The following is a 13,661-nucleotide window of genomic DNA, read 5'->3' as shown; positions in this document are numbered from 1 at the left end:
GTTACAAAAAGGTGTCATTCACGACATCTGGGCTATTGTCTTTAATCTTTAAGTACGGTCCAGAAGAAGACTTGAACATGTTTCTGGAAGACGGTTTCTTCCCTTCCAAACAGTCTTGGAAATAGTTTGTAAAAAAGTTATTTATTGGAAAGAACAATCAGAATGGCATATGTGCGCCTTAGCAATTGTGATGATTTTAGTCGATTTAAATGTTCGCATGGATCACTTCGTCCGTCGTCTCTGTGGACTCTTTGGAAACACTTATCTTTTTTTTTTTGCGAAATTTAAGCTCCACTGCTGACAAATGGTATTTTTTCACTATCAAAAACAGGAGCAGACGATTTAGTATTTTTCTTCAGTTACAAAAGTAACCTACTTTACACCATTACCACCACTGAAAAGTTTGAGCTTCTAATTTTACTTCAAGAAAAAAATATGAAAAATAATTAATTGCATCCCGAAAAAATTCCGTGGCACTATATCCTATATGGAATGAAGTACTGATTGCGCATGCACCAAAGACAAAATATATTATTTTATGTTAGTTTTTGTGTTAATTAGACAGATATATACACGATTACACACCATTTATTGTTCAAATGATGAATATCATTTATGCTCTGTCGGCGATGGAGCATCTTTAATGTGATATGTCATGATGCTTTAGACGTAGATATATGATTTAGCATTGCTGACGTGGTCGAGCATCAAATGGTACCGTCTTAGAACAATAGGTGAAAATACCGTACATGTGCTCTTTTATCTTATGTCAGCCCTATCAGGGGTAGATTTTCAATGATCATTGAGTCGTGTAAATTTCTTCACCTGAAGCCAACACTTCATCTTGTTTGTAGGTCCTAGAATCTCTCCTTTTTTAAGAAAAGGAAAAGAGATTGAAATTCGCACAAAAACCTTAGTGGGATGGAAAAAAAACGACGATGTTCATGTACGATATGAATTAAGGGTCGAGTTAATAAACGATAAAAATGGTGTTAAGTCGTTTTGTTACATGAAAAGTTACGATTTTAAGTTAACGAAACTGAATGGAAGGACAGTGTATGATCTATATAGTTCAAGTAAGAGTTATCTTTCTTAGTACGTTTTCCCTCGAAAGATGGCACACACTACCTAGCAACAGAGCGGTCAATTCTATTGCTTTAAAAGTGTCACATGACCTAAAGTTTGGTTGCGCGCGCTTTACAATTAGTCTATTTCCTGACAACGAAAGTTAAACAGCGATTTCAAGACTCTGTTGGAAAAAAGTGTATTTTATCAACGCAAATCACCATGTTGCCACCGCATTGTAAAATATTGTTGAGGCATGAAGTACAGAAGCATTTCGAGTCCGGGAGACAGTAAGTTTTCTTTTTCTTTTGCCCCAATATGATGATCGAGTAAGACGATCAAAATGATAGCCTCATTTCCCAGCTGGCGGACACGCTCTAACTTTGTAAACAGACTTAATATTTCAGATTGGTTTGCATACTTAAATCTTAACATTTTATATTTTGTTCTTGAATTTTGTTCTTCATGTGTTAAAATATGAACGTGGTTTTTATATATAGGCTTACACCGCAAAGTTAGGCTTTCTTCCGAAAGACGGCGCACATTACCAAGCAACAAAATGATCAATTTTATTGGATAAAACAATCACGTGATTAAAAAGTTTGGTTGCGCGCGCCTTCACAATCATTCTATTTCCTGACAACGAAAGTTATCCAGCGAATTTTCTAGAACTTTGATCGACATATACATATATATGAACACAATCATGTTGCCTCCACATTGTAAAATATTGTTGAGGCATGAACTACAGAAGCATTTCGAGTCCGGAAGACAGTAAGTCTTTTGTTTTCGTTTGTTTGTTAAATGATCAAAGTGCTCAACGGACTGGTAAGCTCATAGTCCGCTAAACCTGCCTATATTATTAGGTTTTTTTTTTTTTTTTTTTTTGCCTAATATATAGTCTTTATATTAATTTTTTTTATTTTTTTTGCCTAATATATAGTCTATATATTAGGCAAAAAAAAAATTAAAAAAAGCCTAATAATATAGGCAGGTTTAGCGGACTAGTAAGCTCAAGGCCAAACTCCAAACTTGCCCCAACATACATGCATGGAATTGTTTTGCACAAGCATTTAATTTACATCATAATCATTTTCATTCTGTACCTGTACCTATATATATGAAGTTCTATAGCTGAATTGACAAAATTCTACATTCAAAATTCGGAATCAAATGATATAATTTTATTATAATTTTATGGCAACAAAAATCTATGTTAATGTTCCAAGTTTCATTTTTGGCTATTCAAAATGACAGAAAATTAACATTAGACTTTCACGAAGAAAAAAATCCTTAAAATTGGCCAGTACTGACAGCAGGCTATGCCTAGTTGTTGTTGTGCAATTAAAAACCTTATCAGGTTTGTTTTCGGTAAACAAATCGTACAAATCTGAAAGTAAGAGTATTTTAATTGTTCATAGTTTCCTTTCCGTCCAAAAAAGAGTAAATTCTATTTGTTACCAGAAAACTAGGTTGACTTATTCATGCTGTATAATCATCCCTGTCCTGACAATGAAAGTTTTAAGTTATGCAATGATTCTTGACTCCAGCCATCACACTATGGCACACTATATCTAAGACTGGGGCAGTGGGCCTGAGCCAGTGAGGCCCTTAACAATCTTGACAAGCTCTATTTTGTGTAATGCTGAGGACCCATTGGACCACTGAGGTTTTGCATGTTTATATAATTTTCTTATGATTTTTGTTGCAAAACAAATATACATGTACAATGCAGTAGAATCGATTCAATTGAATGTACTGAATTAGTAAATTTGACCCATATAAGCACCCCATCTCTAGTATATCTATCTCTATAGGCTATAAGTTCGGCTGTGTCTCTCCCCTGTTTGAGGCCTCAATTTCAATGACCAAGATTAGAATTAAAATGCAGACTGATTTTATGAAAACTTAAGGTTTCTGTATTTGATTTCTTTTGCAAATTGATTTATGGCTTTAACCCTTACCATGTGCAATAATTTTATGAAAGTCTAGTCCATTGGTTCTATTAAATGCTCTCTTATTTTTGTGTGTGTAATATTTTAAGCCCACTTATTGGTTCATATACAGTATTATAAGACTCTTTCATATGTGGATATGAAGGATAGGGATGTTCTACCCGAGGGTCACAAAATGTTGCAAAAGTTCTAAATAAGGTACTGTTAAAACGTGCATTATTTTTTCATATACTGTATTATTTGAATACATTACATCAACAACACAATATTGTGTTGCCTCTACAAAATAAGATATTATTGAATCAGGCAGGCAATAACTTAGATCGTAGCATTATCTTAGCATGATAATTGTTTTTATTTTATCTTAGTAAGCGGTGAATTTTTTGTTATTTATCATATATATTTATTGGGATGTGATTTAATTAAAACAGGCGAAGAATTTTAAAATGTGACATCAGTCTTGTTTTCATCTCATTCACAGGGTAATGGAGACGGTAGTGAAGATTTTTGCAACACACATGAAATCCTTCAAAACACAATCAAAGGAAAAAGTAGAAGCAGAAGTGATCCTAAAAGAACTTGGAGGTACTTTTACCAATTGATTTTAATTGATTTAACTGCCAACCAATTATAATGATTTATTTTAAATACTGGAAATTCAAATATATTGTGTGATTTCTTATTACACTTGAAAGCTGAATTTAGGATAAAGACAGCTTTATGTTTACAATAAAACAAGTAGTAAATTTTAAATTGAAAACACATGATATATTGATATTCCGAATTTCTCTGGTTAAAACCACTTGTACAATTTACCAATATTGTGTCTTCAGAAAGAAATTTTATTTGAGATTATCATTACTTTAGCGTAAATATTTTCACAGGAGTGGATGATGATGTTAAGGAAATTTTTGTGACTTTAGCAGCCTTTAACAAAGAAAATGGCTTAGTATTGAAAGATCTCGGCAAAAGACTTGATTCACCTGTGTCCATGCTAAACAGGTAAAGACTGTTTTCAATTGAAGTTATCATTTAATTGATCAATATGTTTATTGTTTATCTTATTCTTCATAATTAGTTAACATATATCTATAATTACTGAGGCATGACATTTTTCTTTGAAGCACTGAAGCACACTATATTATTCAGAGTACAATTCCCCCAAAAAATAATTAAGAGGAGAGAGAGGGGGGGAAGAGTCAGCTTATAAATCCCCCACTCAAAATGATTGAGAGTGGGGATGGAAAGGGGAAGAAGTAGCTAGCCAATTCTGAAAACAAGAGGCCCAGAGGGCCTGTATCGCTCACCTGGTTATTGTAATGCCAAGTAATGTTATGAATACAGGATCATTGTTTCTTTTCTGAAGAAATTTAAAGATTTACCACTAATTGCCCTATTGGGACACATTCTTTATAAAATTTAAATACAAACTCTGTTCCCCTTCACCAAAGGATGTTTCTGGCCAAATTTGGTTACATTCCATGCAGAACTCTATGACTGGTAGCGATTTAAAGGATTTACACTATTTTTCCTATTGAGCCCCACCCCTCCTGCCCCCGTGGGGTCAGAGCCAATATTTATACAATCTCTGTTCCCCTTCACCAAAGGATGCTTCTGGCCAAATTTGGTTACATTCCATGCAGAACTCTATGATAAGTAGCGATTTAAAGGATTTACACTATTTCCCCTATTGGGCCCCTCCTGCCCCCGTGGGGTCAAAGCCAAAATTTATACAAACTCTGTTCTCCCTCCCCCAAGGATATTTTTGACCAAAATTTGGTTATATTCCATGCAGAACTCTATGACAAGTAGCGATTTGAAGGATTTACCTCTATTTCCCCTATTGGGCCCCGCCCCTCCTGCCTCCAGAGGGTCAGAGTCAAAATTTATACAAACTCTGTTCCCCGTCCCCCAAAGATGTTTCTGGCCAAATTTGGTTACATTCCATGCAGAACTCTATGACTAGTAGCGTTTTAAATGAAATGTTGACGGACAGACGAACGGATGGACGCCGCACCATGACATAAGCTCATAAGCTGTTACACCAGCCCCAAATCATGCTGAAAAATGCACAGGCTACTGTTTGTGTTTTAAAATATGTATTAATTAATTTATAATAAGACAATCATAAATCAAACATTAAGTAAAATTGAACGAAATAGGTACAATCACTACAATGTACATGTAAAATATATCTCCGAATTCAGCGTTATGACTAATCATATTATACTTTCCCCCAAATAAATCTTTGTAATAGAGTTAGCGATACTGAAGGGTTACTATAAGGGTTTGCACTAGTAAATGTTCCTATAAATGAGGTAATTCCAGATAAATTATGGTCCCTCCCTATGTCAAAAAGATGGGTTTGTTTTCAATTTTTTTCAAACCCTGCTGTATATACCCAGGAAATAATTGTACATACAGGGAAATTAATTATATAAAAAGACAAAAAACCTTAATTATATAAAAAGACAAAAAACCTGGATGCAATGATAGATGAGATGCTTATTCAAAATTGAGTTGAATATAGAATATAAATGTACATGCATGTATGTAAAACTATGAATTAAAATACTGGTATTAAAGGTATGAAATTTAAATTTGTTGAATGGTTGAAAACTGATACCACGAAGCAACTGATCTTCACCTGATTAATCATTTATAGTCTTGACAAGAAAGTCTCATTTATAGCCTAATTTTAAGTATAATAAAGCAATCAATCTGAATGGATAAAATGTGCATAGATGTTTTTACAAATTTTTACTGTATTCTTGTCTAAAATAGATGGCTGAATGATTCTACAGTGAAAACATCTGAAGCCTATATTATGGATAACATTGACATGTTAACAGATCAACATATTCATTTACTTGCCAAGATCACCAAACTTCACAAGGTATTTATTTTACTTTAAATGCATTATCAACTTTCTACACTCTTGACTATCAGAGAGATATTTTGGAATTTGAAGTTTACGGGGTAGCTTTGATTTATTATAGATCTAGAACTGGACATGGATGTTAAACCACATGAGAGCTTTGCATAGAAAAATTGCACAGTTATCAATTTAATTTCAAATTCTATAATTTAAAAAATCAAGTGTTATTTTTTGTTGAAAATTGACCTTCATTTCTAAGTGTTGTCAATGGTTATCATTATGTTTTGAGGTATACAATAAAAAGAGACGCTTGATGGATAGGGTCCAGAAACAAATCGATAGCTACCCATTCAGTGATACAGAGATAAGTCTTCCAGACTTGGAGGTTAAAAGGGAGCACTTTAAACTGGAGACTCTCACTGCTGAACACAAGTATCGCAATGCACTGGACAATGAGACCAGAAACAGATTACAATTCATCAAGGTAAGCTATATAGTAGTATTTTAAGAATATCCGTTTGATTGAAAAAAAAATCATCTCACCATTTGTTTTGGATGAACAAGCAATATTTAAACACATTTTCATTCCTTGTAGAATATTATATCGTGTATTCCTACATAAATGTAAGTTGACACTATATTAAACACAACAATATTATGTAATCTTTAATTTTTTACAGAAAGTAGCAGAATTAAAAAGCCTTTTTACCAAGCACGAGGAGAAGCGCCTTATGATCCTTGTAGATAGCATCAGAGAGTATTCTTCTATACTGACGGCATGCTACGATGACCCTCGGTAAGCTACCTAGATTTAGTTTACAGAGTTGCATGCTTTAAGAGGTGGCTATGTGTCTGTATGGTCTGTACTTGATAATTATTGGTCACCTTTTTTTTTTTATAATACCATTATTTTTCCTTTGGAAATATTATCTATAAATATGCATATATTTAAAGAAAGATTTAATCTCATCTTAATTAATGCCTGAGTTTTGCTTTTAGTTATCATGCTTTCTTTCTGAAAAAAAATCTTGTTTGATTTTATTCTTCCACCAATTCCTTGCAGTATTTCATTTGTGTTGCCCATTCTAAATCCTTTCTCCTCATTTTTTTCTCCTTCTCTCTATCACACTGCACCTGTCTTTACTGTCATCTTCTGCTGTCTCTAAACCTCCTCCTAACCCTGTGCTGCTCTCTACCTGACTTCTATAGAGATAAGATGAGGGCCTTCCTGACAGACTTGACTGAACTGTCTTTGGTGTACTGTCCAGAGGATCATGTTGAGAAATTTATTGCTCGTGGATGTAGAGAGCTCACTTTCCCTACTCCACAGGTGCTTTTCTTTTTTCTTCTTTTTCTTAGCCTTCTTATTTCACTTTCATCACTTTTCACTTTTTTGCTACAATTATTACAAATTACAATTACAATAATAAAAATAAAACATTTAAGAAAAGAATAATAATGATTATGCTCAAACAGTCATGTAATATTCTGATCTTTTCCTGTATAGTTTGAGGAGGAATTGCATTCCATACAGAACACCGGAAAAAATGACCAGAAAGTGAACTTGGAATCCATGGTCCAAGTACCTAATGCTACTCCCACAGAACAGCTGAATAGGACTACTGATACCTCAGGTGAGTAAGAGAGTCCTATCCCCTGCTTTTGTTAGTCTTATCTTGTCTAAAGTTAAAAAATTAAACTGTGGAAACTATTTTTACATGTTTTACTGTTTGGAAATGAAGGGATTGAAGGGAGGGAGAGGGGTAAACTTATTTGTGGGGATAATGTTACAATCACAAACACATAGTGTCTAAATCAATCCTACCTGCAAGGGCAGATGATTCTTTATAAATAAGCAAAGACAGAACTGTACAGGCTGTAGATCAAATAGTTTAAAAGATAAATATTTTCATCTTCATTTTTAAACCTGTACCTTTATTTGCCAATCTTTCATGTATAGTTATAACAATCATTTAATGGTTTTACTTTTCCTATTCAGGCAATGCCAAAAGGAGAAATGATGAAAGTAAATGTGAAGATGTTTACAGTCAGTACACAGATAACAAAGTTAACTGCCTTCCTAGCGACATTTTCCATGAACCTACCTCTGGACACAGCAGTGAATCCACAGCTCACCTAAACACTCCAAGTGATGTAACACCAGATAGAGGTAGCCATCAGACACCTAGTGCTTTACCTTTGCTTCCCAAAGCAAACATGTGTGAGGAAACCTTGGTCAAAATATCCCCCAGACCACAAACTAAATTGGAGGGACTTCATCAAATTGCAAGTCCAGATACAACAATTCAAAGAATCTTCTCCAAACCTGAGAAGAAACCTGTTAAACTTAGGCAAGGTGATGCTGAACAAGAAGCAAACCAGCTGCCCAAGCTTCCAAGGTCCTTGGTAGGAACACATGAGGAAACAAAGTCAAAATGCAGGGATATCATGGAGCAATCTCAAAGGAAGCCAAAGGTGGATACCAGACTGGTCAAGTCCATGGTGGACCGTGATGACAAATCAGGCCGGATGTCACAGAATGGTTCCTCATCACCTCTTCTAACTGTTAGGGTAAAGTCCAGAATGGATGGACATGTTTTGCCTAGGATGCCAATGCCAGGAAACGGCATGATTGCCTCTCACCTTAAGGCTAAGGGTAACCAGGAAAATGTCAACCAAGGAAATCAGGCACCTTGGATCAGTAGCAAGACAACTTCCCTGCCACAGCTTTCACCAAGAATGGCTAGTAAAGACAACAAGGAGAAATGCAATATTCAATCTAACAACAATGTGGTTGATATTGCAACTACTAAATTACCTGTTGTCCTTAAGCCAGGTAAAGTTACAGCTAGTATTTCTGTGTCCTTCGCTAATCAGAGTAGCCAAATTGCCAAGCCTGCAGTTTCTAGCAGACCAGAAGGCTTTACTATCTTGCCATCCAAGCCTAAAGTCTTCATCAACCCTGGAAATGTACAGTCCTTCATGGTTAGGCCAACAGATAACTCTGCTTCGGACACTTTCAGGTCTCGCCATCGAGTAGGTGTCAAACAGAGTGGTCATGTAAGTAGTGGCCTTGCAGCTGGATTCCGTGGAAGCTCCAACAACAGAGACTCTAAATCACAACATGGAATTGCTAGTGGAAACACACCGCAGAGAAACCTGAATAGTTGTGTAGGATCACAGAAAACGGATAGTGCTGCTCAGAGATCACCAGGTATGGACAGTAATCTGCATAGGCCAAATACACTCATGTCTTATAATCTTCGTGATCAACAAGGGATGGCTATGACCCTTCAGGAGCCAAGAGGAAAGGCAGATGGAGCGGCAGATGAAGCTCTAGATGGAGCTCCACTCATGATCCAAGTCTCTGAAAGCAAATCAGGACTGCAGTCCCAAAGATTTCAGGCGGTTAATTCTACAAACAGGTGGATGAGAAAGGAGCGCCTTTCTGATCAGGGTACACAGAGTGAGAGGAAGAGTGGTGAACAGGACAATATCAGAAATGCAGACCGTCTCCTCAAACAGTATGACATCAGGAACCTGGGAATTGGGGACAATGATGAGAAAGAAGATATCTGTGAAAAGGCAGATCGCTTGTTGGCCATGCATGACATCAGGAATATTTGTTCAGATGAGAGCCTTCTAGAGCAGGAGATGTAGAGACATTTATGTGCTAAAAAGTCCTGTCACTAAATATAAAATGTACAATTGAAAAACACACACACAAAAAAAACACACACAAAAATAATAAAAAATGAGTATTGCTAGAGAATTCAGAGGTTATATATCATATACACTGTTAGGGTTCTATCATTTATGTTTCCTAATAATTCCTACATTTTGGTCATATTACATGTAGTGTTAGTAGGGTTTGTGGCTATTGTTATTGTTCCTTAGAACATTGAGGGAATTTCTCAGGGATCCCAGTACACATTTTTATATGTACTTATTAAATATGGTAATGGCAGAGCCAAGCTGCTTTATTAAGATAGGTGCATATTGGACCCATCTCCAGTTGATGCATGCGTATCTGCTGACTTCGGGTATTGAGAGTTTGCAAGATAAACAAGCGATAGCCACGTCACCAACTGTTCATATTATTATAATCTTTACTTGATATTTTTGCAGTTCACAAATAGAAATGGGGTTTTCATGATGAATTTTTCTGTATTATTAGCGTGTTTTGTGGTTGGTATATGGCTTCAGACAATGACCTAGGTTTGGTTGCTGGCAGTATTGTTGTACAATACACTTTCTGAAAATATGGCACATGCTTTAGCGGGGTATTCAACACATATGGTTTGTAGGTAACATTAGATCTGTAGGATAGATTGTTTTTAAGATGAAGCAATCAATACTTGTTGCAGCGGTTTTGCATGTCATACTGACATAATGCTAGTTAGCACATAATTTTATTAGGAATAGTTTATAATGGCAATGTTGCATGTAATATGTATATCACTATTGTTGGTGTTCCCTGGGCTATGGATAACAGTTATTATTTCCTTCTGCATAGAGGAGAAGGTTTTTGTCGGTGCTTCAGGATTGTTAAAGTTTTTGTTGTATTGATGATTGAGCGGGATGTTATTATTAATGGGCCCTATTTTATTGAGGGGTTATTTTTTATTAGTACTCGGGGTAAAGATACATGTATTAGTGATGTTCCCTGGAGGATTGAGGTGTGAAAAATTACTGTTGGTGTTCCCTTGGGCAGTGGGAACACCAACAACAGTAAATTTCCCAACTAAAGAGATAAATGTTTTTGATGTTCTCCAAAGCATTATGAATGGAATGTAAAATTCTTATTGATAAGTGTTGCTTGGAGGATTGAGGCAAAAATGATCATTGGTGTTTCCTTGAGAATTTGGAACACCAACTTTGAAGCTCAACGCTGAGAAAAATCAGAAATGAAGTTGTTCTCTTGAGCATTTTGTTCTTGAGTATTGATAAGTAATTGTATTTTTAGTATTGATGTGAAGATATATTGGTAGTGTGACCAGGAGAATTGAGGTGAAAATTACTGTTGGTGTTCCCTTAAGAAATGGGAACACCAACACTAATAAATTTCTCCACTGAAGAGATAATGTGTTCTCTGCATGGAGCATTGTGTTCTTGAATATTGATAACTAATTGGTTTTTGAGCATTGATGGGAAGATATTGGAAGTGATACCTGGAGAATTGAGGTGAAAATTATTGTTGGCGTTCCCTTGGGCATTGGGAATACCAAACAACAATAATATTCTCCAATAAAGAGATAAAGTTTTTGATGTTTTGTGGAGCGTTATGAATGGAATCGAATAATCTATTTGAAAATGTGTTGCTTGGAGGATTGAGGCAAAATGATCATTAGTTTTCCTTTAAGAATTGGGAACACCATTGAAGCTTCTAGCTGGCAAAATCGAGGGAAAAGTTGTTCTCTTTGAGCATTGTGTTCTTCAGTATTGATAGGTAATTATTTTTTGAGTATTGATGGGAAGATATTGGAAGTGATACCTGGAGGTTGAGGTGAAAATTACTGTTGGTGTTACCTTGGGCATTGGGAGCACCAACAACAATAAATTTCCCCACTGAAGAGATAAAAGTTTTTGATGTTCTGCAGAGCATTATGAATAGCATGTACGGGTAATTTGTTTGACTTGGAGATTGAGGCAAAAATGATCATTAGTGTTCCCTTAAGAATTGGGAACACAATTGAAGCTCCTAGCTTAAAAAATCGAGGGAAAAATTGTTTTCTTGAGCATTGTGTTCTTGAGTATTGATAAGTAATTGGTGTTTTAGCATTGATGGGAAGATATTGGTAGTAATACCTGGAAAATTGAGGTGAAAATTATTGTTGGCGTTCTCTTGAGCTTTGGGAACACCAACAACAATAAATTTCCCCACTAAAGAGAGAGATGTTTTTAATGTTCTGCGAAGCATTATGAATGGAATGTAATAATCTAATTGATAAGTGTTGCTTGATGGATTGAGGGGGAAATGATCATTGGTGTTTCCCTTTTGAGAATTGAGAACACCAATTTTGAAGCTCCTCGCTGTGAAAAATCGGTGATGAAGTTGTTCTCTTGAGCATTGTGTTCCTGAGTATTGATAAGTAATTGTATTTTTAGCATTGATAGAAAGATATTGGTAGTGTGACCAGGAGAATTGAGGTGAAAATTACTGTTGGTGTTCCCTTGGGCATTGGGAACACCAACAATAATAAATTTCCCCACTGAAGAATATTGTGTTCTCTGGATCATTGTGTTCTTGAGTATTGATAAGTAATTGGTTTTTGAGCATTGATGGGAAGATATTGGAATGTTCCCTGGAGGTTGAGGTGAAAATTATTGTTGGCGTTCCCTTGGGAATGGGGAACACCAACAATAAATTTCCACACTGAAGAGATAAAAGTTTTTGATGTTCTGCGGAGCATTATGAATGGAATGTAATAATCTAATTGATAAGTGTTGCTTGGAGGATTGAAGCAATAATGATCATTGGTATTTCCTTGTTGAGAATTGGGAACACAAATTTTGAAGCTCAACGCTGAGAAAAATTGGAGATGAAGTTGTTCTCTTGAGCATTGTGTTCCTGAGTATTGATAAATAATTGTTTTCTAGCATTGATGGGAAGATATTGGTAGTGTTACACGAGGGTTGAGGTGAAAATTATTGTTGGTGTTCCCTTGGGCATTGGAAACACCAACAACAATAAATTTCCCCACTGGAGAATTAGTTTTTCTTGGTGGTTTTTCTGCCTACTTAAAGGGTGGATGGATTTGCATAGAGAATTCGGACAATAGTTACTGTCAGTGTTCGGAGCACCAATATGAAAGTTATGTACTGGAGAAATAAGAAAGAAAAAATGTCCTCTTGAGCATTGAGTGTAGTTCTTGTTAATGTGCCTTTGAGTATTGAGGAACATATTACTGATATTCCATGGAGGATTGAGGTGAAAGTTATTGTTGGGTCTTCACTTAAGCATTGTGAACACCCAACAATAATAGATTTCCCCACCGGACAGTTGTGGAATAATGTTGGGTGTTCCCTGCCTGGAACATTGTGATAATTGATGTTGTTTCCTGGTTGAAGGATTGTTTTGAGCATTGAGTGAGATGTTATTGTTGATATGCCCTTGAGTATCCAGAGATTATCATTCCTGGAGGATTGAGGTGAAAGTTAATGTTGGTGTTCCCTTAGATTTTGGGAACACCAACAGATGTTAATTCCCCCCACTCAAGAGTTAAGATCAAATGTTGTTGGTGTTGCCTGGAGCATTGTAGGTAGAATGTAATAGTTGGTGTTCCCTTGAAGTTGAACACTGGGAACACTAACATTGATGATCTTCTCAGGAGAAATTTTATTGTTGATGTTCCTTACAGGAGGAAGTTATTGTTGGTGTATTGAAGGGGTGTTATTCTAAATATCCCTAGAAAGTTGAAACAAAGAAATTGTTGGTGATCCCTGGAGGAAAACATTGTCATTATTGAAAATAAGTTGCTGATTGCTGCTTAAAGAGGTAGTACGTCAAAGATTTAAGTTGTTAATATAGAATTCCTTGTAAAAAGAATGTTAATTTGATAAAATGTTTTATCTTTTGACTTCAAATTATTTTATCTTATAACTTCTATATTCTGATATACTGGTAGATACAGTGTACAAGTATTTAACTATGACAAATGTGGCAAGCATTTGGTAAAACTTATATTATGAATAAATATCCAGCCTGTGATAGAATTGAAACTTATCATTAATGTCATAAATAAAGTAATTCAATGCTTTTT

General features: G+C 35.5%; 1 protein-coding gene across 4 annotated transcripts; it reads left to right on the top strand.

Annotated features, from left to right (window-relative positions):
* LOC138321352 (uncharacterized) lies at positions 1 to 13,657 on the top strand. 4 transcript variants are annotated; one of them, XR_011208322.1, is made up of 10 exons: positions 1,391 to 1,839; positions 3,502 to 3,605; positions 3,905 to 4,022; positions 5,805 to 5,916; positions 6,188 to 6,382; positions 6,579 to 6,694; positions 7,108 to 7,228; positions 7,406 to 7,532; positions 7,898 to 11,082; positions 11,405 to 13,657. XR_011208322.1 is itself a non-coding variant. In XM_069264993.1 (9 exons), the coding sequence occupies exons 1-9, from the start codon at positions 1,288 to 1,290 to the stop codon at positions 9,556 to 9,558; spliced, it is 2,622 nt and encodes an 873-aa protein (XP_069121094.1). In that variant the 5' UTR covers positions 1 to 1,287; the 3' UTR covers positions 9,559 to 13,657. The 4 variants fall into 4 exon arrangements, 2 of the variants coding, with proteins under 2 accessions (XP_069121094.1, XP_069121093.1); XR_011208323.1 differs by having other exon boundaries at positions 7,898 to 11,849; positions 12,344 to 13,657; XM_069264993.1 differs by lacking the exon at positions 1,391 to 1,839 and adding an exon at positions 1 to 1,355 and having other exon boundaries at positions 7,898 to 13,657.
* Positions 13,658 to 13,661: the final 4 nt, after the last annotated feature.

The sequence above is a fragment of the Argopecten irradians genome, chromosome 4, assembly GCF_041381155.1.
Source record: "Argopecten irradians isolate NY chromosome 4, Ai_NY, whole genome shotgun sequence".
NCBI lineage: Eukaryota > Metazoa > Mollusca > Bivalvia > Pectinida > Pectinidae > Argopecten > Argopecten irradians.
Note: the sequence above shows the minus strand (reverse complement) of the source record. Positions and strands in the feature narration are given on the sequence as shown.

Bases quoted from the DNA above. Each gene is read 5' to 3' on its own strand.
- LOC138321352 (XM_069264992.1), top strand. From the start codon at position 1,760: ATGAACACAATCATGTTGCCTCCACATTGTAAAATATTGTTGAGGCAT. The intron at 4,023-5,804 runs GTAAAGACTGTT...TGTCTAAAATAG, and splicing joins CCTGTGTCCATGCTAAACAG to ATGGCTGAATGATTCTACAG. The intron at 6,695-7,107 runs GTAAGCTACCTA...TGACTTCTATAG, and splicing joins GCATGCTACGATGACCCTCG to AGATAAGATGAGGGCCTTCC.